This window comes from Oreochromis aureus, linkage group 16, assembly GCF_013358895.1.
Source record: "Oreochromis aureus strain Israel breed Guangdong linkage group 16, ZZ_aureus, whole genome shotgun sequence".
NCBI classification, from domain to species: Eukaryota; Metazoa; Chordata; class Actinopteri; order Cichliformes; family Cichlidae; genus Oreochromis; species Oreochromis aureus.
In genome coordinates, this window is record NC_052957.1 from 32,502,866 (window position 1) to 32,528,264 (window position 25,399).

Below are 25,399 nucleotides of genomic sequence, written 5' to 3' on the forward strand. Positions count from 1 at the left end.
ATGCAAATTTGCAAAAACCAGCATGTGAATCAAAATAAACTATTTCCAACAGTGTAATTTGACTTCTAAGCATCCCAGAAACGACACAGAAAAGCATAAAGTCAAACATGACTTTTAAAAACACCAACATAGGCTTTGAAGGTAAAAAACTACATTTTGCGCGAAAATGACGTCACTTCCGGTTTCGGACAGGTAATGGCGGACATGCGCTGACTTATATTCCAACGTAGGAAGTGTTATGAACAGCTGATCGGATCGGCAAAGCTGTTTCTGGAATATTATGTTTTTGTTGCTGGAAGTGCTTTTTATGCAATTTTTGCAAAGCTATATGTGGAAGGAAACCGTGACCTAGGACAAGCTAATGGAATAAGATGTAAGTACAACTCCTCCGGTTTCATATGCAAAAAAAATTATTGCGCTACCTCACGTGGTTCCAGTTCTACAGGGATTTAAAAATAGTTAGGGAAAACGGAGTTTGCCTGCTCCGACCGGTTGTAAAGCGTTAATGATATATTTTATGTAATAATTTATAAAATTAGGGTTAGAAACGATAGAGGACAAATAGCACGATAGACACTTTTCTATCGTCCACACGATATATATCGTCATATCGCCCAGCACTAACTTCGACGGTTGCTGTAATACACACAGAGCTGCAGCTCTCCCGCTGCCAGCTCAACATAACGACCACAACCACAGGACCCAGTACAATATTTAATTCGGCGGGGCGTGATTGCGGATGCCGTGCGTGTGCGTCCGCCTCCTCTGCACGGCACCGCAGGCCACGCCCCGCCACACAGTTCAGTTTAGGTATTTAAAATCAAGCAGCTGGCAACAGTGTCTGTCATTACAAGCATTTGTAAAAGAATGGGTGATTCTAAAGAGTTTGCTGAATTAGAGTGTGATACTGTAACATGATGCTACTGTCGCCACAGGTCAGTTTGTGAAATGCCTTTCTTTCTAGATATTTTACAATCAATGCTTTGAGTAGTATTATTGCAGACTGGATGCATGTAGGAACTAAAGCAACGCTGCCAAGACGTGGCAGACCCTATAAAGATACAGACGGAGTCACTGAGCGCTGACATCATAGTAAAAGTAAAGGCTGTGTTCCAAACTGCTTCTGACATTGACATCATCACAAAACCGTGCATGGGAGCTCCATGTCATGGGTTTTCATGGCTGAGCAGCATCTGTAGACGTCATGTGTAGGTGTCCCAGTACTTTTGACCATATAGTATATTTGTAGTACACATTGCTCAGCGTTATGCTTGATGCTGTCACTGGTTCGTGTGTTTAGCTGCCTGTCTGTAGGGGTATTAGAAACGGCTGAACTGATGTGCAACAGCACATTCAAGGGAACCTTTTAGTAGAAAGTGCCTTTGCATCCCAGTTGCACTGCTGAGCCAGGACTTCTCAGCTTTGATTTAAGAAGTGTATCGAGGTGTGTGAACTTATTCTTTACTTTTCTCATCCTCAGCTGGACTGCCTGAATCCCATCAACCATCAGAGGTTGTGTGTGCTTTTCAGTAGTTCATCTATTCAGTCCAACAATGCACCCAACCCCTGTGTCAGCCCATGGTAAACCGGTCATACAGAGATAACCTGTAAATAAGATCCGAAATAAAAGAGAGAACTTGGAGTCACTGCCCTGTGTTTGTCAACAGGATTGTCACGATGGAGTTTTATGGCAAGAACGACCTCTCTCTGGGTGTTTTCCTGGAACGATATTGTTTCAGGTACGACGACGAAGAAGTGCCTTAGATTAATGAGATGAGATTTAAAAAGTGGGATTCGTGGAACATGTTGTAATGTATTTGTGTGGGTGTTCACCTGCAGGCCATCCTACCAGTGCCCCAGCATGTTCTGTGAGACTCCCATGGTGCATCACATCCGTCGGTTTGTGCACGGCAACGGCTGCGTGCAGATTGTGTTGAAGGAGCTGGACTCCCCTGTGCCTGGTTATCAGCACACAATTCTCAACTACTCCTGGTGCCGAATCTGCAAGCAGGTCAGTAACAGTTCAGATAGACCATCTGGGGCCTTTCTGTGTGTGTGTGTGTGTGTGTGTGTGTGTGTGTGTGTGTGTGTGTGTGTGTGTGTGTGTGTGTGTGTGTGTGTGTGTGTATTTTCCATTGTCAAGCTTAAAGTGTCCTCTGCTGTGTACTCTGCCAAATGTGATGCCACTAAAAATTCCACTATTTATAATGAATGAATGAAATTGGTGACTCGGGTCTAACGATGCTTCTCTTCTCTCTCTGTAGGTGACACCAGTGGTTCCTCTCTCCAATGACTCGTGGTGTATGTCTTTTGCCAAATACCTGGAGCTTCGCTTCTATGGTCACCAGTACTCCAGACGGGCTAATGCAGAGCCCTGCGGGCACTCCATCCACAAAGACTACCACCAGTACTTCTCATATAACCAGATGGTGGCTTCCTTCAGGTAGTCATTCACACTACTGCATGAAATCCAATAGTGTCAAACAACAAATGGGTCAGAAAACAGAATGCGATGATCCATCCACAAAGACTTTACCACCAGTACTTCACCAAGAAAATGTTGATGGTGGCTTCCTTCAGGTAACCTGTTTGACATTCACACTTCTTAAATGTTTCTTAAATGTAACTGAGGCAAGCTCAGTCTTTGCCAGTCCAGCAGCCAGTCTAGGTGAAGGTTCTGGACTGCGGCTATCCACTGTTGTATACTACATTGTAATATGCAGTATGTTTCACTATTGTCTTGCTGCAATATGCAAGTAATTCCCTGCAGAAGACCCGCTCTCTAAAACCTGTATATACCTTTCCCGATGTGAAAGCTGCCAATTCCAGGTTACCTTTTGGATTTGTCTGACTCCAGAACAGTCCCCCCCCCCGAGTATTTTTAAACAAGCTTTGAGCTCTGGCTATGGCTTTTGTTTAGCTTCTGCATTGTGTGATAGAGTTGTGTTTGTGGATGGCATGGTGAGCTGAGTTCACAGACGTGCAGTGACAGAATCATGCCTGTTTTTAACGCAGGGCCTCTGAGGACCTGAAGATCACAGGCATCCAGTATTGATTTTCTTAATAAAACAATGACGAAACACACACGTTTGACAATAATATACATTACACCACATCTCAACATAGACAATACAGCTACTAAAGTACACAGACACACAAAAAGTCACATTTCAGTAATTTGTTAATGTTGTTCAATCCCTTTTAAATCCAGTTTATAGGTTAATTGTGTTATCCACCTCCAATACTCCATGGCCCTATAACTGTTTGTTTGCTTGTTTGCATGATCTGATTACTTCTTTGTAGCAATAGTAATTCTGATAAACACATAATACACAAATAGCACCAGAAACTGTACATATCCTTACCTTAGAATTACCACAGTCCATATTTACTATTTATTGATAATATCTATGATAATAACCAGGAGTTTGGTTTTAATGTAATAATTATTTACACATGCCTATTCATTTAAGTTAAAGTGTATTTGTATAAATGGTTCACAACAATTAAAGCACTTTTTATGACAACAGTTTCAAATACGGGACTCTGTTTTTTCCCGTTTCTTCAGCTACACGCCTATAAAGTTGTTGGAGATTTGTCTTCCTCGGCCCAAGATCTTCATCAGGAACCTGGGACCATCCAAAGCCAACCTGCAGCAGGACCTGAAGGACTTCACTCAGAAGTAAATACCACTGACTGAGCTTCAGCTCAAGAAATGAGTGTATTTCTACCACTACCTCCTACTTAACAGCTGTAATGTTAAGAGAATCCCACATATCAGATCTGATACCTCAACTTCAGATATTTGATATGACTATTATGGAGGGCTACCCTTTAGATTGTTACGGTTTTTACTTACTTAAACACTGGAACAAGGTCTCAGTGCATGAGGTAGTGGTGTAGTAGCATGTTTACAGTAACCTGACTATCCCCCCCCTCCCCCAGAGTGACACAGGTGTACTTGGCCATCGATGACCGCCTCACATCCCTGAAAACTGAAACCTTCAGTAAGACACGTGAAGAAAAGATGGAGGACCTTTTCGCTCAGAAAGATGTAGGTTCTCCCCACATCAGCATCTCTTGTTGCAGGGTGTGTCTTGGGCTCATGTTGGTATTTGTGTGCAGATGGAAGAGGCAGAGCTGCGGAGCTGGATCGAAAAGCTTCAGGTTCGACTGCAGGTGTGCGGCTCAGATTCTCCTCAGCAGCTGCAGGCTGTTCTCGAGTCGCTGGTGGTGAAGAAACAGAGTCTGTGCGAGATGCTGCAGTCCTGGAACAGCAGGTGAGAGTCGGAGAATATGTGACATGTGCTTTATTACATCATCCATGCGATAAAAATGTCATGTCACCATAGCAACACCAACACTTGGTTTTAATCCTGATTTCATACTTTCAGACTTCAGGATTTGTTCCAGCAGGAGAAAGGCAAGAAGCGCTTGTCTGTACCCCCCAGCCCAGGCAGACACAGGCCAAACACCACTGACGACAGCAAGGTCTGTAGCATCATTCAGTCAATGTTTGCATGCACTTCACTCAGTAACCCGTTTGCTTTACACGCTGTGTAGTCAGAGACCTGGGCTGGTCTTTGCTTTGCATACAACACCTGCTGTTTGTGTTTTGGTGGCATCAGTGTCACACATGGCTGCACACCCTCAAATTCTTAACCATGTAAAGTCTTGTTCTTATTACATAATGTTTTATTACTGTGATGTAATATTATTGACTATAGTGACAGGAGTCAGCATCAGTATTGGGACACTGTGGATGGATCCTGCATCCAAAACTCAACCTAAAAATCTGAGTTTACAGCTATTCACAGAACACAGGTTTTCAAAGTGTGAGGGACACGTGAAAGGCACGTTTATAAAGGTTATTGTTAATAATCCGGTTTCTGTTGAAGGTTCCTAAAGTGAATTCTTCTCCACATCTTCTTCCTCACTGTGTAACTTGACAAAAAACCAATTAGAATGAACTTGAGGCATTCTTTCTGTTTTGTTTGTGGGTTTGAACAAAGCTTAGATTGTAGCTCCGTGGTCCCCGTACATGAGATATAACAATAATCTTTCTGTGTTTTAATAGAGTGCTGTGGAGTCCTCCCCTCGTAACCCATCACCGGTGGTACAAAATGGTGAGAAAGGTGAGTTACTGCTTTACTGAGTGTGCTTTTGTGACTTTTGTAAAGTATGTATTAATGTGAAGTCTTCACTTTACAATGTAAATCACCTGGAGCTGACTGTTGTTGTGTTTTGGCGCTATAAAAACACAACAGAATTGAATTCAATTGTTTGGATTTCAGATAATAAATAAGGCTTTGGGGGTTTGTGTGTTTGTTTAGATTTGACAGTTTTATTTAAAAAGAACCAGTGCGATACTTCGTGCATATTGTCCCAGGAGTCCCAAGCATTTACGTTACAAGACGGTAGTGTCCCAAAAGGTTGATTCTGTTCATCGACGTTTTCAGTGGGAGAAACGTTTCGTCACTCATCCAAGTGACTTCTTCAGTCTCAGCTGACTGCAGGTTTCCCCAATCTTGTAAACATTTACATATAATGATCCAGGAAGTGACCTCACAGCCCATTGTTCATTCAGTGCTGCTAGTTTCAGTCATTGCGTAAATGTACTGTTTATAAGGTTGGGGAGACCTGCAGTCAGCTGAGCGTTTCTCCCACTGAAAGATGAACTAACCCTTTACTTACCTGGATGATTGAGCCTGCATCAAGACGAGAAGCTAGTGTCCTCTTGAGGGGAGGTGTAGGCAATCCATTTCTTCCACTTTTGTAAAACGTTATTTCCTTTCTTAGCGACAGAGTCATCTTCTCCATTAAAAAGATGTCCCTCCCTCACTAGACTTGGAAGGTTAGGTTTATACCAGAGCAGCCAATCAAAATAAATCTGCCATAAAGGGAGTGGAAAGTGACAAAGAAGTAAGGGAGGGGCTTCACCAGGGCATAGTAGGATTGTTTTTAAATTGTCAGTCGTGAAAAGCTGCTCTAGTAAAGCTTTAAGATATGAAGCTGGAAATAATAATCGGTCTCGTTTAAAGTAGAGCTGAGTTAAAATGACAGGAAAGAAAGAAAGAAAGAAAGAAAGAAAGAAAGAAAGAAAGAAAGAAAGAAAGAAAGAAAAATAAAAGCATGTAAATATAAAAGTCGGGGATCGTCATGGTAAAAGCTCCGTTTCCTTTTAACTCTTCGGCCCATAAAGACGACATTTGACGATCTCGTTGTACCCCTTAATAACGGAGTTAAACACCTTTGACACATATCAATAAAGATGTGCTTTGACGACCATTAGAATAGTTTTCGCGGTTGTTGTCCACGGGTAACTGCGTAGGCAGAGACCACCCTCACTAACTCCTGATGCAAAGCAGCCATCGCGTCCTGTAGACGGCCTGAAATAACAAAACTGCTCAGAGAAAAGAACTCCAAACTGAACTTTCTCACATGTAGAAGACTCCTAACTGAACTTTCTCACATGTAGCTTGAGGCATGCTTTAGCAATGATCAGTCAAATGGTGGAGTGAATGGAGCGACTGCTGAAACCAGTAAAAGGCTTGTTTGTTTTCTGAACTGGTTGGAGGCGAGACAGCAACTTTTTTTTATTCATGTCAGAAAGCTTTGAGATTTCAGAAGTTAAAAGCATAAATGATTTTTTTCTACAATTTCCAGGTTAGGGTGAGATCTGCTCAATCATGTTAAACCTTACTCAGTGAAGCTGTTTTTTCGTCCCCTCTCTTGTCTGGCAGAGGACCGTCACCTCAGTACGCTGTCCTCCTCCACTGTTTCCTCCTTGCTGCCATCACCAGGAGATCCTGGAGCCGAGCCGGTCACACCTGTCCCCTCCTTTATCGAGCAGGACTCTGTCAGCATGTCAGAAGGTTCGCACTCCTCCTCTAATCTTTATCGTATTTCGTGCACCGTTACCCCTGCTCTACATGTCGTGTGTGTGATCACTTTCAGACGTCTTTGACGGACACCTGCTGGGCTCCACTGACAGCCAGGTGAAGGAGAAATCCACCATGAAAGCAATCCTCGCCAACTTCCTCCCTGGAAACAGCTACAATCCCATCCCTTTCCCATTGTAAGTACTGTGCTCCAGGTCTGCGGGCCGTCCACTTAGTCACTGATCACATATTGGCTGAACTGAAGTGGTAGATATATTAGACACTTGTATAATAAACAATACCTCAAGTAACCAGTAGGAAAAATAATGTACTGTACTTAAAAGATGGACAAAGCCACTATGACATAACCCATTTGTGTCTGGACTGGAGATTTTGTAGACTCGGCGTTAGCATTTTAGCTTCCATTATGTTGCTTTTTCATCCAGAAGTGATCCTGTTTAGATGAGAGGGTGGAGCGCTAGGTTATCATCTAAGGCTAGGAAGCTATTGCTATGAAGGGGGGAAAGGGGGAGGGTGTTATTATAAATGAAGAAAATGTGTTTGTTGAAGCCAGTTAAAATAGATTCCCAACTTTACTTTAGCCATCCAACATAAAAGTCCAAAGAGGCGTGCACCACCTCATGTTCAGCGGGCGTTTACAGGTTGGTTTCTGACTGCTGTGTCACATGTTTACAGTGATCCAGATAAGCACTACCTCATGTACGAACACGAGCGGGTTCCCATCGCAGTGTGCGAGAGAGAGCCAAGCTCCATCATCGCCTTCGCCCTCAGGTGACCACCTGCTTCCCTCCTCTCTGTTTTTAAATCGGCACTATTGATGTCACGTTTGGAAAACTATGCTAAAATATACACGATTGTCACCATACAGCTGCAAGGAGTACAAAACAGCACTGGATGATCTGTCTAAGGTATCGAACACAGGAGGGGACGAGACTTCACAGCCCAGCAGGTACGCTGCGTTCCCACCGGAGCTTCAACTCTGTGCAATCCACTGTGCAGCTGTTAGCTTATTTCTGTTATTGAGTCATATATTAACTGTTTGCACTTAATTAATGAACACAATACATCAGAATATGGTGAAGAATTAAAGGTAACATCCTTATTGTTAACAACCACTCAAAATGCTAAGGTACTTTAATTTCATATATCCTCTGTAACCTCAGCAGCTTTCCAATCCCATTATTCCTGTTTGTGACGAAGTGGCATCATCACACAAATCAAAACAGAATAATCTGGCTGTTGGCTCTCTTCTTCCAGCCAACAGCCCAAGTGCCAATTTCTCACAATGGGAATACATTTTTAAAATAGTTATTTTTATTAATGTATTGATTGTGGTTAAATGGAACATTGGGGCAGCATTTAGCACCTTTAGACCCTCGGGAGATGGGGGAGACCAAAATTGATATTGGAAGTGAATGTTGGATGATAAAGCGATGACGATAAGCCAAGCATATCAACTGAAGTCATTAACACGACTCTTCAGGACTTGTTTCTGCTGCCCCCAAGTGGCCAAAAGAATCTCAAACTGAGCAGCCACACCAGAGTTGTGTTGTGTTAGAGGATAGTAATGGTTTGAAAAGCTCAGCAGTGTAAGAGCAAAACTTACTCATGGTTCTGCTAAAACTCAAATGGTTCCAATTTTAAACAAATTCAAATCTAAATCGTGTTTTCTTTCGTCTGGTCCTCAGTGGTGGAGAGAGCCGGGTTAAGAGCAGCCCTGCCAGGCCCACCGAGACGATGTCATCACAGCAGAGTCGCAGCAGCACAGACACCGATTCTCTCAGTAAGTGTTCACATGCAGCACAAAGTCAGTGAAAGAGGAAAGGCTGCAGCGGCGTACCTGGAGGTGCAATGTTTCAATTCTGTCTCTGTTTTGTGCAGAAGAGGCCGACTCTGCAGATAAGCAGAAGAAACAGGCCCTAAATCCACACGTTGAGCTGCGTGAGTGTTTTATTATTACTGTTTTTTTAACTGCTTTTCCAGTCGGGGGCTGAGGGTGGGGCACACTGGACAGGTCACCTCAGAGCTTAACGCAGAGACTGCAAACTCTTCACACTTACTGTGGGAGAACGTGCAGACATCAAACCAAACCTTGTTGGTTAGGACACAATGCTAACCACTGCATTACTGTGTTGCACTCTTTGGTTCATCCTGAATGTTATCCCTCTGATAAATGTGTCAAAGCCTGCTGTTCCTGACTGCCTTTTTATTTTCAGAGTTCTCCGATGCCAACGCCAAGTTCTACTGTCGGATCTACTACGCCAAGGAGTTTCACAAGATGCGAGAGGAGATCATGGAGAGCAGTGAGGATGATTTCGTCCGCTCGCTGTCCCACTGCGTTAACTGGCAGGCTCGTGGGGGGAAATCTGGAGCTGTGTTCTACGCAACAGAAGGTTGGAGCTGATATCCTCACAGATACGACTTAGATACAAAAGGGGCACATGAGCTTGCACAACTATGTATGTGCACATGTGTAAAAGGAAGCGTGCTTATGCTTTTCTAAATAAATTAGTAAGTACAAAATACATGCAAAACATCGGGACACTTGTGACTATGGCAAATAATAAAGTAAACGCTATATCTGTGTGTGGTAAGCACTGAGGTGTCCTGCTTTATTAGGACTGTGTAATGATGGTGGCTGTAGCTCAGGTGTAGAGCAGCTCATCGACTAACCAGAAGGTTGGTGGTTTCATCCCTGGCTACCGTGTTATGGACAAGTTGTTGGTCAGTGAGTGTGCGGCGTCCCTCGGGTTCCCCCACGCTCGTAATGTTCAATTTAAAAGTCACCAAGCGAAAACCCCACGGCTACTTACTAACCACAAAAGCCATGTCACAGTGGCTGTGCCCATTGTTTATATACAGTCTGTTTATGCCCCACACGTTGAGTCACCTCTCCCACATTTTGATTGGCTCTAATGGGCCTGATTAGAAACGTGCTCCCACCTATGAATGCAGCTACAGGATCAGCTGAAGGCAAAGTTAAAAAGAATAAGAAAATGAATACAAGGACCATAAAATGGTGGGGTGATCGTTGCTCAAGAGTTGGGAGTTCGCCTTGTAATCGGAAGGTTGCCGGTTCGAGCCCCAGCTTGGACAGTCTCGGTCGTTGTGTCCTTGGGCAAGACACTTCACCCGTTGCCTACTGGTGGTGGTCAGAGGGCCCGGTGGCGCCAGTGTCCGGCAGCCTCGCCTCTGTCAGTGCGCCCCAGGGTGGCTGTGGCTACAATGTAGCTGCCATCACCAGTGTGTGAGTGTGTGTGTGAATGGGTGGATGTCTGGATGTGTAAAGCGCTTTGGGGTCCTTAGGGACTAGTAAAGCGCTATATAAATACAGGCCATTTACCATTTTTTACCATAAAATAACCTTTAGTTGTTTTAAAAACATGTCTGGTATGCTCCACACCTGCTCTCTGATTTAGGGACTTGGTCACTAACTATTTTGATAATGGAAACGACGCCAAACCTCTGCTAGCTTCAGACGCTTCAGGATGCATGTTTTGTTCTTTCCTCTGATGAAAGTCCTGCTGTGTGTCCTGTCAGATGACCGCTTCATCCTGAAGCAGATGCCCAGACTGGAGGTCCAGTCCTTCCTGGACTTTGCACCCCACTACTTTACCTACATCACAGGAGCTGTGCAGCAGAAAGTATGCATCATAAACACTCGCTCCGTCCTTTTTCTAACCATCTGATTGCAAATGAGTAACGAGCATGTTTGCACCACAGCGGCCGACGGCATTGGCGAAGATCCTGGGTGTGTACAGGATCGGCTACAAGAACTCTCAGAACAACACGGAGAAGAAGCTGGACCTGCTTGTTATGGAAAACCTGTTTTATGGACGCAAGATGGCTCAGGTTAGAGATGTGGTGTCACTCTGCCTGTCAGGACAGGACACACTGTTCATTCTTGATGTAGAACATGGAAAGGACAATACTTGTAACATGTTTGTTCATAATTCATCAAAGTGTGAACAAACGTGTTTACAGTTCTAACACAAATCTTAGATCCATCACAGTTTCTTCAGTAGTGGCTGTTTGGACCATGAGGACCTCTGACCTCTGTTGATGCTGTGACGTCCCTGCAGGTATTCGACCTCAAAGGCTCGCTGAGAAACCGCAACGTGAAGACAGAATCGGGCAAGGAAAGCTGCGAGGTGGTCCTGCTGGACGAGAACTTGCTGAAGCTGATCCACGACAACCCGCTCTACATCCGCTCCCACTGCAAGTCCATCTTACGAGCCGCCATTCACAGCGACGCCTACTTCCTGTCTAGCCACCTCATCATCGACTACTCCCTGCTGGTTGGGCGGGACGACGCCACCGAGCAGCTGGTGGTTGGGATTATAGGTGAGAGGAGGAGGAGAAGCGTTTTGTGGAGACTTTTGTTGGGGTTTTGTTTTAATTCGTTCCCCTCTCTCGTTTCTGCAGATTACATCAGGACGTTCACCTGGGACAAGAGACTGGAAATGGTTGTTAAATCCACTGGAATCCTCGGAGGTCAAGGTAAATGTCATAAAGCCCACAGAAAGTATGGCTGCATATGGATTACTTAGATATTTGTGTCCAGCTCATGTAGTGGCTGTGAAACAGCAAGTCACCCTTAGTGTTAAAGCTTGGTGTCAAATCTGAGCACATAGACGTGAAACCCAAGTTCCATAAACTTTAACACAAAGCCAATGAGAACAACAGGCTCCAAGTCTTGTGAGAATCATCAGAGAGAAAGTGGTAATAGTGGAGTTACTCTCCAACATATGAAGCCTGAGCTTTTAGCTCACAGGAGGTTCATATGTTGGCTTCAGTAATTTAAACTTCAGCCAGTTTTATAAAGCACTTCAAGTGCTTAGGTAGAGTTTAATATAAACGTATATGTGTATATATGACAGAAGGCTTTTGTTTTTCTTCTTCATCGGTGTACTTCCAGCTGAATTACAATCCTCCTCCTCCTCTGACGTGTTGCTGTGCTTTGTTTCCAGGGAAGATGCCCACTGTGGTTTCTCCGGAGCTGTACAGAGCTCGCTTCTGCGAAGCCATGGACAAATACTTCCTGATGGTCCCTGACCACTGGACTGGTCTGGGAACTAACTGCTGAGACTGAGTACTGTTCAACAGAAACACAGCCGCTGTGCACAAATCAGACTTTCCTGTAAACGCCTAGCTGAGAGCTAGAAGCACACTGGACCTTGTAAATCTTTAAGAATGGTACAGGCTAAATCCTGACAGACAGCAGTGTCATTCCAGCAGAGCCAGCACTCTGCATCTGTGGCATTATGAAAACAGTCTAGAGCATTCAGTTTTATCTCAGTATAATCAGGTTCTAATGACTAACCCTCTGGATTCCTGGTGTGTTTCACAGACGGCTGTTATTTTATAATTAGTGCCACGAGTGGAGCCACTGACGGTAGTCGCTGTGGCAGTTTTAGTTTGTTAAAAAGACTCATTCATGTAATTTAAAGTTTGTAAATGTAAAGAGATTATGTAACTATTAAAAGGTTCTTATCAATATCATCTGTTTCCACTGGTGTTAATGGAGATAGATGCACGAATATAGAATAGAATAAACCTTTATTATCCCACAGATGAGAAATTTCGGTGTTACAGAGCTCTTACAGCAAGGGGAAAATGAAATATAAAAGGAAGACACAAGGTGGTCCTATATACATCAGAAAGTTCGTATATACATGTTGTCACCTCAGCCCTCAACATACATCTTTGTTGCAATGGCTCTTCTTAACTGCACTCTTTATCAGACGGAGAACTGAAAGACAATCCAAAAATACTTCCTGCTTCTTGCTGGGGATCTTTTTCTGTTTTTAATATTATTTCATTCATTTCACAGGATCGAAAACAGAATTTAACCAATCATGAGAGTTTCAGTCACACTGGATGCTGTCAAAGTATGAGTAATGAATGAATGGGACCTTTAAAGTATTTTAATTGTCTTACCTCAAACTTGATATTATTATATCAACAATGGATCACATGACCACTTATATAGAGAGTCATCGTCCAGTTCTTCTCAGCACTGGAACATTTTAGTGTCTTTCAGCTTGTTTTGGGGTTTTCAGGCTTTCCCAAACCACTTCATCACATTAATTGACCTGTTTCTAATCATTAAATCTGACAATAAGACTGTCAGACATTTCTGTTTTCTTCTGTGGGAAATGAGAAAGAAACAAGTGTTTTTGTGTTGTTTTTAAGTAGTCCATACATGAATCCTCTTAATGCCCCTTTACTTGTGATTGGCTAACATCTGGGAGCCTGGTGAGGGGTAGCAAGCAACCTGTCTGTACTTAATGGGTGTGCTGTACCTGTAGCATTGACCCCATATAAAGCATATGCTCTGAGAAACATGAACACTGACAGTGTATTATACAGCTAATATATGTATTGTTTAGTCAAACAATTTTTCAGCAAAACTTGTTTGAGTCCAGGAAAAGACCATTCGAATCAGACCAACAATGACTCCAATCAGTTTTGCCCACTGTGTATTTGAGTTTGACACCCCTGATATAAAGCATATGCTCTGGAAACATGAACACTGACAGTGAAGGACAGAAATGTCGGACTTTTAACTGTATTTTCAGCTTTTCCTACTGATAAAGACCCCACGGTCATTTACACTATACTGAAGTAATTCAGTTACACACATCTGTAATTTTACACATTTAAAATCTGCAAGCACAACTTGTGCTTTCTTTCATTTACTACAGCAGCATTTCTTTATCATGTAGAAACACTGAGACATATTGTTGAAATTAATCTTCTCTGTCTTAAACTAATCATTGATTAAATGAGTAGTTAGGTTTCTTTACACTGGCAGAAACTGGCTTTTCACTGGTCTGGTCCACAGATCAAAAAGGGCTGTATGTGGCCCACAATGTAAGATGAGTCTGACATCCCTGGTGTAATGAGTCTCCTCACAGATTGATGGAAAAAGGAAAGAATTGGCATGTTTTTAACTCCAAACAGATTTTTATTGTTGTACAGTTAATATAAAACAAAGTGGAGGTGACAAACAGCCCTCAGCATGCCGTACTGCATCAGGAACTGGTATGAAAATCACACGACGATTGTCAGGCCTGCTGAAGCTCATTTTCTGGTTGAATACTGGCGGACAGGCTCTGTCTCTCAGGGACAGCGGAGGCAGTAAAGACTGTGCTTGCTAACAATGTGTGCTTATCTGGCAGCTAACAGGATTCACAACTCATTACGTTTCAAATCCAAAGTCAAACAAAACCATCTGGGATGGAGGTTTTCTTCATACAAAGCTTTTCTTTACAGTACATAATTTACAAAAAAGCAGGTGGATTTCATATCAGTACCTAAGCTAGTGCACACACACACACACACACACACACACACACACACACGGCTGGAGATATTGTCTTTTTTTCTTATTGTCAACAAATGACTGATAACTAAGTCCTTGCTCTGAGCCGCAGGCCTCGACTTTTGTTACAAAGTTGCAATCGATCTTGCTGTAGTAAGACTCACTCGTGTAACAATAATAACAGAAGAATAAACCGCTTTCCACTCGGAATACTTTGGAAATCAAAGCCTTCCAAAGTATACAACTGGGTGAGTATTACGAGTTAATCATCTAGCAGGAGAGTATGAGGTCTGACTGTAAAACCTACTTAATTTATTGCTGTTGCTGTCTAATGGTCATCAACATCAATGGGAATCAGCTGGTGAGATAAAAACAAAAGGAAACTGACAGTCACACAGGTAACCAGAGCCAAAGAGACTTTTAGTTCTTTGGAAAGTTCCCGGACATTTCAGTGGAAATCATCGGACTTTTCATGAGGAACAAAAGGATTTATGGAGCAGTGGATTTGTTGACAATAAAATTAGGGGGATTAAATCTCCAGCCTTTAACTCTCTCAGGTCTAAGTTGTCACTGGTGGTGACCCCTAACTAACCCTCGGCAAGCAAACATCATTTTTTCTTTTTTATTACTTTGTTCTCCAAAATCTTGGCAATCAGAGGCCAAAGAAACAATCAGTTCAACTGACGACACGAAAAACAATTCACATTTTTTCCAAAAACTCAAAAACAAATGATGACTTAGACCTCAGAGGTTTAAGGAAACAAAACAACCAAAACTGTGTCAAACACTGTCATTCAATACAACATAGCGACTCATATTTAGCTCAACGCATTAAAGAAAAAGTTCACACAATTTCAACAAAACTGTTGGTACCCGGTGGTGCTCAGCCACGCCTAGTTTTTGTTTGTCCAGGTTTTAAGCTTTGCACCTCCACGGAGAGGAGAAAGGGCTCGCTGTTTTCACTGTTTCAGTAATTTCCCAACTTAAACGATGAATCAAGTATTCATTCTTTCTTCCGCAGTGAGATTTATATTTATAGGTCCATTCAGTAACTGTGCTTTCAGTCACATCATATGACCTTCAGCAGCACATCAAGTCTGGTTTTACAAGTTTGACCTTCAAATCCATTTAGCAGCTCCTCATGACTGACGGCTGGTTTGGAACTTTATTCTCACTTTTAAAAGTGTCTGGTGTGTACAAAAGGCGAAAAACCTACACAAACAATAAAACGTCCTCCACCTTGCTGCTGGTAGAGGTCTGAGGTAAATCTCTCAAAGCATGGCCAAAATCTGCACCGCTTGGTACCACCAACACTTTTCCTATTTTGCAATAATAGTGAACTCATCCTTTCCAACTACTAGCACAGGATATGTCATAAAAGAAAAAAAAAAGACTCATCAAGGCACTGGACACATTTGAAACAATGGCACATAGCTGGCAGGGCGACAAACAGTGGGGAGGAATGTGAGGAAAGCGGTCAAAGCCCTGTGTTAATTTACATTGAAGTGCTGGCATTGTTTGTACCATCGTGTAATGGATCATATATAGCACAACAGAGCTAAACAGAGCTTTTCATTGCCTCAGAAATTTGGTCTTTGTTGAGAATCTGGGCATTCACGATTAAACATTAAAGTACAAAAAAAAAAAAGCTTTGCCTGGAAGTGTGCAAGCATGCACAACACAACAGGTAGGGATACAAATGGAGTGAAAACAGTGCAGATGGCCATTCAAGGCCAGAGGACAAAATGCATAAATCTTAGTCATAATCTCATCTTTCAATCTGATCTCCACAGACCTTATATTCATCACTAGGTACATCCCCATTACCTTATCACATCACTCTATTAAAAGTGCAGATGTTACTTCAAAGAATCAAGAGAACAGCCTGTGTTTCATGGCCACAGGAACTCATTCAAGTGGTGGACACAAGCATCTTTATCTCTTCAGTCTGAATTTAAATTGGAAGAACCCCCAGGCTGGTTGTAGCATAGCAGCAATGCTAACCCCCATGGTTAATATCTACAACTCCACCTGTGATACATTAGTTCTTGACTTTACACCACATACTGATAATACTGAATGTTTTGAAAAATGTCCTGAACAATAACATTAGATAACGCTAGTTTTGATCTAATATAGTAAAAACACTTTGTGCTAATGTAGCAGCTATTTTCTTTAGGCTAACAGCACTGCTAACGCTATCCTTTTTTTAATTGAACTAGGTTTTTGACTTATCTGTGTAGCTACTATACTACCATAAAATGTACCATGCTTTGATTAATATAAAATTAAATCAGATTTAAATGCATCCTTCAACATGAAAAGTCTAGAATGGCTAACATGGCAAAAGGTTTGTCAGGATTATGCTAACGTAGCATGTATCCATGTCTTCTTGAGGCTAACGTTAACTTGTTTAACATTAACAGACTATCATTATTACTGTTCAGCTCTTGTGAACACAGCTTTGTGCCTGAGTGTTTGCATTAGCATGTAAATTTATGCTGAAACACACGTGACTGTGGAACTGAAACGAACTTGGGATATTTATTTATTAATGGCCGTGAGGGAATGTGGAAAGAAGTGGAAAAACTTAAGGGACAAATACGTTTACCCAGGATGTTTCCATCAGCTGCCTGGACATACCCACTTGGTAATTAACATGTAATGAACCAGCACATAAATGCTGACGGCCACTTATGTGGGTTACACATGGTAAGCTCTACCATGATTTACCAAAGAACTCTAAATCAGGCTTGAGGAATGTTTTGTCAGAGCTGTGTCGTCTGGATTTCTCGATGTTAAGGTCATTGAGATGTACCTAGTGTTTCGTATCCTCTATTCTGGTCTACATTTGAACTAGGAACGTCTCTCGGAGAGGCCACAGAACTCACATTCTATCCAAACATCATCAAAACCAAACAAAAACCTACAAATTTGTGCTTCAGCTGTTAAACAGTTAAAAACAAGCTCTATGTACCTGTTTATGTGACCTTTTACCACATGTTCATTATTTACTCGTGAAAGTCAAATATTTGGTACAACAAGCCTAAATCATAAAAAGTTTAAAATTACACTCTGATTTCTTAATAGTCTCCTTCGTTTTGTACAAACAGTTAAAAATGGCTTCTTTTAAAAAGACAACACGAGTCTCCGCAGCGAGCTGCTGTGCCGTGCAGAGACTAAGTACCGAGGTTGTTTGGATTTAAGCACCCGTGAGTAGAAAGAATGAACCGTGGTGTAAATTAACACAAGCATGCAGACCCAAACCCCAACTGGTCCAGATCGAGTTCTTGTTCACAGAGCGACTCGTTGGGCTCCAGTCAGTCAGTCCTGGGCAGTGCAGCTGCTCCCATCTTGGTTTTTCTTTTAAAAAAAGAGCACTAAAAAAAAAAAAGCTGCAGGGTCTCCAGCCTGGCGTCAAAGCAGAGCGATTCAGTTCATGTTCATGTTCCCAACATGAGGAACAGAAGATATAGACACTGCATGTGGAGCACCAAAGGTTCAATACTAAACAAATAGAAGACATGAGAAATATGAATATTATTTAACCATCTAATAGAAAATATTCCAACTCATCTTACGATTAGTTTTTGTCCACAAGTTATTTATTTAATATTGAACTTTTATGGGCTCTATGAATGACCAAGTCTCTATCCTTCTCCCTCAGTTGTGCACTCAAACACTGCATCATTCCTCGACGAGGAGAGAGGTAAGACGTTCACGTGCACTCTTCGAGGTAGGAAGCTAGAGAGTCGGTTCAGAGGGGTCAGAAAGTTTCCGAATCCTCCGAGTCGTTCTCTGTGGTTCCCTCGCTGGATGGTCCCGAGGGGTTCCTGGGGCTGCGTGACGCCCGAGGGCCAGTGGATAGGCCTTTACCCCCCTGGTGGGGTATATGCCTCAACAAGGACCCTGGGGAGGGAGCTCCAGAGCTGCAAGGTGAGCAGAAAGGCATCATGGTAGCCAGAATGAGAGCCAAACAGTCAGCCACCTCTCTACTAGGAGCACAAGCCAGAGCAGGCGTCAGACCTGAGGTAGAGCGACAGAGAGAAAGAACGGAGACAGAGGGAGGGAGGGCGACAAAAACGGACAAAAAGGAGGAACGGAACGAGACGTGGACAAGGAGGAAGCGGAGGAAGGCAAAGCAGAAGACAAAGACGGAGCAGCATCCCGTTAGAGTTCAGCCACTTGACAGTATGAGCAGACAGGAGGGGACAGCGACAACAACAGCAGCCCAACACCAAACTGGATAATAAATAAACAAAGCGCAGTATAGTCACAAAATAAAATAAAAACTGGAGACCTCACCTCGTCTAGCTGCAAAAGTGAGTCAATCATAACAGACTCCCATGTTAAAAATATGACTTTATATCAAAAAATGATGTATTTACTGGCAGGAAAAGATGTTGGTTTTTTAATTCCGTTGTATTTATACAGCACCAAATCACAACAGTCACCTCAAGGCATTTTATATTGTGAGGTAAAGAACCATGATAGAAAGAAAACCCCGATAATTAGACAAAACCTTATGAACAAACACTTGGCAACAGTGGGGAGGAAAAACTCCCTTTTAACAGGAAGTAACCTCTGGCAGAGAGGGCATCCACCTGATTGGTTGGGGATGAGCAGAAGGAGCTGTACAGGAGGTTTGTATTCAGTGTTTTTATATTTTAAAGTTTCATTACAACTTTACCAATCTAATCCAGAGCCTTGTTTTCCCACAGGTTTCTTCCTGTTAAAAGAGTGTTCTTCCTTCCCACTGTCGCAAAGTGCTTGTTCATAGGGGGTCCGCTGATTGTCGGGGGTTTTCTCTCTGATATTAAAGAGTTTTTAAACATTTTAAACATGTGATTTGGTGTCATATAAATACAATTTCATTCATTCAGGGTATGGAGACACCGTTTTTTCAGTGACATTAGCTAAAAGCTGTCCACGTGTAGCTCTACGAACAGCGTGTATTATTTAGCAGTGAAAGTGAATCTTTTGTTTTTATAGCTTAACTGTTTTTGTTCTTACAATTACCCTCGATAAAACAAATCCTTAGCCCATAGTAGTGAAAAGAAATTGGGTTACAACTTAATCTACAACTCCAGTAACTGAATATATACAAAAGTACTTCATCCAGTATTGCTGATCTAAGCTAATCAATTATGGACTTTTCAGGTTTAAATCGATCTATATCCAGCCCTGTGTTCTATGAAAACATCAGTTAAGAACAAAGAAAGCAAACAAAAAACACATGAACAGCTTTAATCAGGGTTTCCACAGCTTCATATAAAAACTACTGGCCCCCAGTCCCCTGGTATCAAACACCTGTGGTATCAAAGTCCTACGTATCGCATTCACATGATTTTCAGAAAACTTGGCCTCTGACCTTCCGGTAGAGCTCAGATTTGAACTTGTCTGAGCTTTTTAGTAGATACACCAGTGGTATCAATTTCTAAATCTTATGTTCCTTCGTTCTTGTGTTATCACATTCAAAACTTGGGTGTCCACACCCACTGCGTGTCCGCCCGGCAGGTTGACAACGATTCATGCTCTTCCTTCATTTCCTGCCATCAAATAAAAGCCTAAAAAATGTCACTCCATTGAAGATTTACTTTGATCATTACGTTTTCCTAGATATGGGTGGACTAGTTATTGTGCCAACCTCGAACAGTAACAGCTCTGCTTTCTATACCCATCTCTGTCTGTCTGTTGCTATGTAATAAACCCCAAATTCACTTGAAAACCCTTCCTGCACTCTATAAAACTCACCTTACTCTACAACGAGTGGTAACCCTTTTTAAAACTGTTTTGTCTAAAACTTTTCAGTAGACAAGCTGAGTCCATGCTGAGAGAAGGAAGACATTCATGCAGCCCAAAGATCAGGGTGTGCAGTCAGGCCCTGATAAGTTCTGATATTACCGTTCTCATCCACCGTCTGAACGTTGGCTCCTCTGGACAGCAGCTCCTGGACCACCTGCTTCAGACCGCTACGAGCCGCCAGGTGCAGAGGACTGACAGAAAGTTACACATAATGTAACTCATGGTTACACAAGTACTCTTGTTTCATTGAACTACATCACCGCTAGTAACACAGATTTAATCTCTGTGTTCTGAAAACTAATTTTATTTATTTTAATTGGACTGATCCTGGACTAAATCTTTACATACATCATTTCAAAAGCTCCTATTTACAGTGACACATGTGTTTCCTGTATGTACAGACATGATGGCCAAAGTATTTTCACACTCACGTTTGCAGCGCTGCATTCGTGGCATTAATGAGCGCAGTGTCAGACAGCTTCTCGAGGATCAGCAACACACAGTCTTCCTTCCCCTGGAAGAAGAAGGACTCAAGTTAAAAAGTTCTGCGTAAGTAAATAGCTCTGAGGTCTCATCTGTGATCCTTCCAGTAAAACAGGTAAACAAAGGTCCCACAAAACTGGGCCAAACACTAATGCTGGAGCGTGGCGCCCCCTTGTAGACACGTACATTACTGCAAGCCAGGTGCAGGGCGGTGTTGCCGTCCTTGTCAGTCAGACTGAGGTTGGCACTGGCGCTGGTCAACAGCACCTCTGTACGAGACAGAATACAGAGCATGTATAAAAACCAAAATCACTGCTCATTTTCTGAACATAAGCACATGTAAAACAACTCCGTACCAAGAGCCCCGACCCTGCCCCTCTGAGCCGCCATCATCAGCGCAGTGCGACCCGACTGGTCTGCGACATCCACAGGTGCATCGTGGGAAAGGAGCAACTGGACACAATCGACATGACCGGCAAATGCTGCAGCATGAAGAGGAGTCCTGGAAGAGAGAGGATGGAATGAGAACAAACGGTGCTCGGCAGCGTGGGTGGAGCTGCGCTGGCGACATTACCTGCTCTTAGCGTCGCAGCAGCCAGCGATGTCTGAACCCATCGCCTCCAGCAACAGCGATGCACATGGCTCGTGATCATTGGTTCTGAAAAACAAAACACAAACAGAAGTTCAGTGACTGAAATCGGCCTCTGAAAAGAAGGAAAAACACTATTCCAGTAGCAAAAAAGACGACTCCGGGATATCAGTGTGACTTACACAGCGCAGTGCAGAGGGGTGAAGGGGTTCCCATCAATACAGCGGCAGCCTTTCTGCTCTAGCAGGACCTCCACACACCCTTCATGACCTACACACAAACACACACTTTAGGGTAAAGTTTCCTAACTGGAGGTCTCTTCCTGTTAAATGGGAGTTCTTCCTCCCCACTATCACCAAGTGCTGCTCACAAAGGATTGTCTGTTTTGAACTGAATTTAAATTTTTTTTAAAATGTAAAAACGTGTCTGCAGGTGCCACTAACCATAATAACAGGCCCAGTGCAGCGGTGTGTACCCGCTGTGGTCTCTCAGTGGGGGCAAGGATGGCGCCTCAGAGCAGGCGATGTTCAACAGCTCACTCAGCCAGGAAGCGTGGCCTCGGGCAGCGGCCAAGTGGATGGCTGTACGACCCCGCGAGTCGCCGAGCAAAACCGAAGCTTCCTGCTCCAGCAGACACTGGATGCACTCCTCCTGACCACACAGCAGCTGGGACAACAGAGCAGAAGCTAATAAGAATCTATAATACAAATCTGAAAGAACATTTCCTGTTTGTCTCTTTTTACAAGTCTTCTAATGACTAAAGCACATTTGCTATGTATGTATTATTGTGCTATCTACTGTACAATATAAAGCGCCTTGAGGCGACTTTTGTTGTGATTTGGTGCTATATAAATAAAATTGAATTGAATTGAATTGAATTTCCAAGAAGGTCCATGCTAAAAATGTCAAAAAAGGGAGTCATCAGTCTAATAGGCCCTAATATAAAACTTATTGCTTCTTTCTCGTCACAAATGAAAGAAATTATAAATAAAGACTGCACTAAATCCACACAAACACAAGTTCCGTGCTCACCCCGAGGTGCAGCGCTGTGAGGCCGTGGTTATCAGCCACATTGACATTGGCTTCCCTTTCCAGCAGCAGCGACACGGCGTCGACGTGACCTCCGGCCACCGCGAGCATCAGAGGAGTCCTGCAGACGAGGACGACATATTTAAGAGGGAAAACGGAAAGGGACAAATCGCACGAAGCAAACAGGATGTGTGGGGGCGGGAGCGAGGGTCACTCACTGTCCCTGAGAGTCAGCAACATCCACGAGGTCTGAACTATCCGATTCATCCAGCAGGAGGCGCACACACGTAGTGTGACCATTCATCACTACAAAGAGAGCGAAACAAAAAGTGTCAGAAATGTACAAATCAGCTCAGTGACACAAAGGTTGTGATGACTTCTGTCACCACAGTAGAAAAAAAAGTATTTAACCACCTGTTTTTTCAGCCACATGGGGAACAAACTCTAAATTTAGTTCATCTGAAGTGCAGTTATAGGCGACCAGGGCTCATGCGACTAACGTGAGCAGCACATACATGTGCTTCAAATGAACAATAAGGACTCTTCCATTGTCAGACTGCAGACATCTGAAGCTACAGAGAGCTACAAGTATGTTCAAATGATGCTCACACTGCTGGAATAAGAGGACAGAATAACTAAGACGACCTTTGATACACTAAAGAATCCTGCCCAGAGGTGCATGAAAACAAGTGTTTCCTATGATTCTGAACTAATGAGTTACAGCTGGAGGAAGAGGCCACAGCAATTTCAGACATGAGAGACCCAATGCTGATGTTTAGTGTAAAGATTTTCCACATAAATAACACATCTTATACTTGGATTTCCATCTAAATAAACAACCATCCCAGGGGTTGGTTATCAGCTGTTTGTAGTTTCACAGTTCACATCAACCAGTGTTTAAAAAAAGCTTTGGCAGAGGGATTAAAGTGTTATATACACTGACCATATGCTGATTTCACTGCAATTTTTCACATATAGAAATTATATTTCTGATTTATTTTTTTATCTTTTGGAACAAAAAAACAACATCTTTGCTCTTATTTTGAAAATTCAGTCTCCCAGACCAGCTATCTTATTTCTGTTTCCTGTTTTTCTACAAATTGCCAAATTGCATGCTTCCATGTTTCTAAGCTCACCTGCAAGGTGCACCGGGGTGCGTCCATACTGCTTATCAGTGGTGCGTGGCGATGCTCCCTGGCTGAGCAGGGTGTGAACGCAGTCAGAGTGACCACGGAGAGCGGCCAGGGCCAGAGCTGTCCTCCCCATCTCGTCCCCCTGGTCTACCTCTCTCTCCCCCTGCAGCAGCACCTCCAGGGCCTGAGCATGGCCGTGGTACGCCTGAAGAGAGAAATTACTGTTTAAAAATGTAAATTAAAAAAAAAGGATAACCTACTACAAATCCTTTATGCGTTTAATACTGACAGCGAGGTGCAGCGGGCTCCTGGCATGTGGAGATTCAGAGTCGTCTTGGTGACCGCCATCTCTGTCCAGCAGCTGGAGGTCAAAACAAAACCAATGTGAACACAGTCACAGTCTGTTCATGTGCTTTATCAAAGTAGCTCTGTTTTTCAGGGATTTACTCAGAGCTCTTTTTTGTTTGTTTGTTACATAAAAGACGATGCTCTAACTTAGGACACCCGGATTTCTGGCATGTGGTGAAACAGTGATAGGCCAGCAGAGGAAGAAACTCCCTCCAGACACTCCCCAACAGTACAACCTCAGTAAGGCTTCAACAACATGTGACAGGAGTGTGTGCATCTTTGTGAGGACTTTAGTCTGGAGACATCCTGTTTCTGCAGAGTGAAGGCAGTTTGATTCAGTCAGGGTTCAGAAATCAGCTTAGGGGTCCAATCAAAATGACTTCATTAGTGACCTTTACCTTTTTATATTTTCACTAACCATTTAAAACATTGTTTTTAGTCAGCTGTTACATTATTTTAGCAAATTATATTAACAAACTACTTCTGACTAATCAGTAAATTTGTTATTTTTAACAAATACTACTTTTTCAAAGCCATTACTTAGTTTGTTGGCAAATTGTAAGAAGCTAACTTACATTTAGCTAGCTGTTAGCTTACCTGTTACTGTCAGCTAGCTAATACTTTGTCAGATTTGTTTCGGGACTCTTTGTTTTTATTAGATTTGACTGACTGAGAGAGCTAGGAAAGGGGCCAGAGAGCAGGGACAACATAAAGCAAATTTTCAGTGACTCTCAGAGTCAACGGTGACCACCGGTCTATCCCTAGCTGATGCTACTCTTTCCCCACACTGGGCTAAGGGGCTAAGGTGTGCTATGTGTCACACGTTTGTGTCCACTGACCAGTTCTAGACAGTGCCTGTGTCCGTAGGCTGCGGCGTAGTGGACAGGGCTGTAACCCTGTTTGTCTTTCAGTGAGGCCGTAGCACCGCTCTGAAGCAGGAACTCCAAACATCTGCAACACAAACACGTCGTTCAGAGGGCAGCTCGAACCACACAGAGAACACGCACACACGCTTATGACATCAGGATAACACCGTTTTGAATGTTTTATGTGTTTTAAATGTATAGTGGTGAGTCTTGACTGAAATGTCAGTTACACATCACACATGTATGCTATAGACTTTGTGAGTGTTTTATTATTGTCTTTTATCTCCATTTGTTCTTTATTTTTTTATTTATTATTTTATTATCAATTTTGTTCTTTTTTTTTTTTTGTTTTTTTTTCATTAATAAACTTTGAGAAAACTGTGAAAATCACCTGTTACATTTCCTGTTCCATTTTTTTACATCACTATATACTTTGATCTGTTTTGATATATTTTGATAGATTTATTTCTTTAAGCTAATCACATTTAGCTACATAGTAACAGATACGCTTCTACCTTTCAGTTTTTGGCATGTATTGTAGATTTGTGCATAGCTTTGGTCAAATTTCAGTAGATTTTGTTCCCACTCACAGTGCTGCCTCCTTCTCCCTTTCTGCCTGAACGCCTTCACTTTCTGGCTCCAGAGCAACACGACGTCTGTAAGGGAGGAGACAAACAGAGGATCAGGGTAAAGATCAGATGGCTGTAGAGATAGGATGACATTAGCATTAATATACTACATACATACAACGTGCATTAACAACAACAAAAAACAGCCTATGTGCATCATCACCTGCCACTGCTAACACGTTAACTGAACTAATACTGAACGTAAACCTGCAGACCAAGCATGACTCAGTGATAGCATCACCTCTGGTTACCATGGAAACAGTAGGTATGGCTCAGCGGGTTTCTTTA

The 25,399-nt window shown here is 42.7% G+C and overlaps 2 protein-coding genes across 7 annotated transcripts in view; one reads left to right on the top strand and one right to left on the bottom strand.

Annotated features, from left to right (window-relative positions):
• pikfyve (phosphoinositide kinase, FYVE finger containing) overlaps nucleotides 1–12,402 on the top strand; it is a 34,232-nt gene extending 21,830 nt beyond the window's left edge. For all 6 annotated transcript variants that reach the window (XM_039599739.1, XM_039599735.1, XM_039599740.1 and 3 more), the window contains 21 exons: nucleotides 1,481–1,581; nucleotides 1,668–1,739; nucleotides 1,840–2,011; nucleotides 2,265–2,443; nucleotides 3,569–3,682; nucleotides 3,946–4,054; nucleotides 4,126–4,280; nucleotides 4,395–4,491; nucleotides 5,078–5,135; nucleotides 6,744–6,875; nucleotides 6,958–7,078; nucleotides 7,578–7,673; nucleotides 7,771–7,851; nucleotides 8,591–8,685; nucleotides 8,784–8,843; nucleotides 9,119–9,295; nucleotides 10,443–10,546; nucleotides 10,626–10,754; nucleotides 10,985–11,246; nucleotides 11,328–11,402; nucleotides 11,873–12,402. In XM_039599739.1, coding sequence (XP_039455673.1) covers nucleotides 1,481–1,581; nucleotides 1,668–1,739; nucleotides 1,840–2,011; nucleotides 2,265–2,443; nucleotides 3,569–3,682; nucleotides 3,946–4,054; nucleotides 4,126–4,280; nucleotides 4,395–4,491; nucleotides 5,078–5,135; nucleotides 6,744–6,875; nucleotides 6,958–7,078; nucleotides 7,578–7,673; nucleotides 7,771–7,851; nucleotides 8,591–8,685; nucleotides 8,784–8,843; nucleotides 9,119–9,295; nucleotides 10,443–10,546; nucleotides 10,626–10,754; nucleotides 10,985–11,246; nucleotides 11,328–11,402; nucleotides 11,873–11,988 — 2,505 coding nt within the window. In that variant the 3' untranslated portion in view covers nucleotides 11,989–12,402. The remainder of the gene's footprint in view (nucleotides 1–1,480; nucleotides 1,582–1,667; nucleotides 1,740–1,839; nucleotides 2,012–2,264; nucleotides 2,444–3,568; nucleotides 3,683–3,945; nucleotides 4,055–4,125; nucleotides 4,281–4,394; nucleotides 4,492–5,077; nucleotides 5,136–6,743; nucleotides 6,876–6,957; nucleotides 7,079–7,577; nucleotides 7,674–7,770; nucleotides 7,852–8,590; nucleotides 8,686–8,783; nucleotides 8,844–9,118; nucleotides 9,296–10,442; nucleotides 10,547–10,625; nucleotides 10,755–10,984; nucleotides 11,247–11,327; nucleotides 11,403–11,872) is intronic.
• A 1,449-nt stretch (nucleotides 12,403–13,851) lies between these two features.
• ankrd44 (ankyrin repeat domain 44) overlaps nucleotides 13,852–25,399 on the bottom strand; it is a 31,084-nt gene continuing 19,536 nt past the window's right edge. Inside the window, exons 14-27 of the mRNA XM_039599813.1 lie at nucleotides 25,073–25,138; nucleotides 24,456–24,567; nucleotides 23,558–23,629; nucleotides 23,272–23,473; nucleotides 22,354–22,441; nucleotides 22,139–22,256; nucleotides 21,550–21,772; nucleotides 21,289–21,376; nucleotides 21,092–21,175; nucleotides 20,874–21,019; nucleotides 20,704–20,786; nucleotides 20,466–20,548; nucleotides 20,134–20,225; nucleotides 13,852–18,255 (exon numbers count right to left, since the gene is read on the bottom strand). Coding sequence (XP_039455747.1) covers nucleotides 17,996–18,255; nucleotides 20,134–20,225; nucleotides 20,466–20,548; nucleotides 20,704–20,786; nucleotides 20,874–21,019; nucleotides 21,092–21,175; nucleotides 21,289–21,376; nucleotides 21,550–21,772; nucleotides 22,139–22,256; nucleotides 22,354–22,441; nucleotides 23,272–23,473; nucleotides 23,558–23,629; nucleotides 24,456–24,567; nucleotides 25,073–25,138 — 1,717 coding nt within the window. The 3' untranslated portion in view covers nucleotides 13,852–17,995. The remainder of the gene's footprint in view (nucleotides 18,256–20,133; nucleotides 20,226–20,465; nucleotides 20,549–20,703; nucleotides 20,787–20,873; nucleotides 21,020–21,091; nucleotides 21,176–21,288; nucleotides 21,377–21,549; nucleotides 21,773–22,138; nucleotides 22,257–22,353; nucleotides 22,442–23,271; nucleotides 23,474–23,557; nucleotides 23,630–24,455; nucleotides 24,568–25,072; nucleotides 25,139–25,399) is intronic.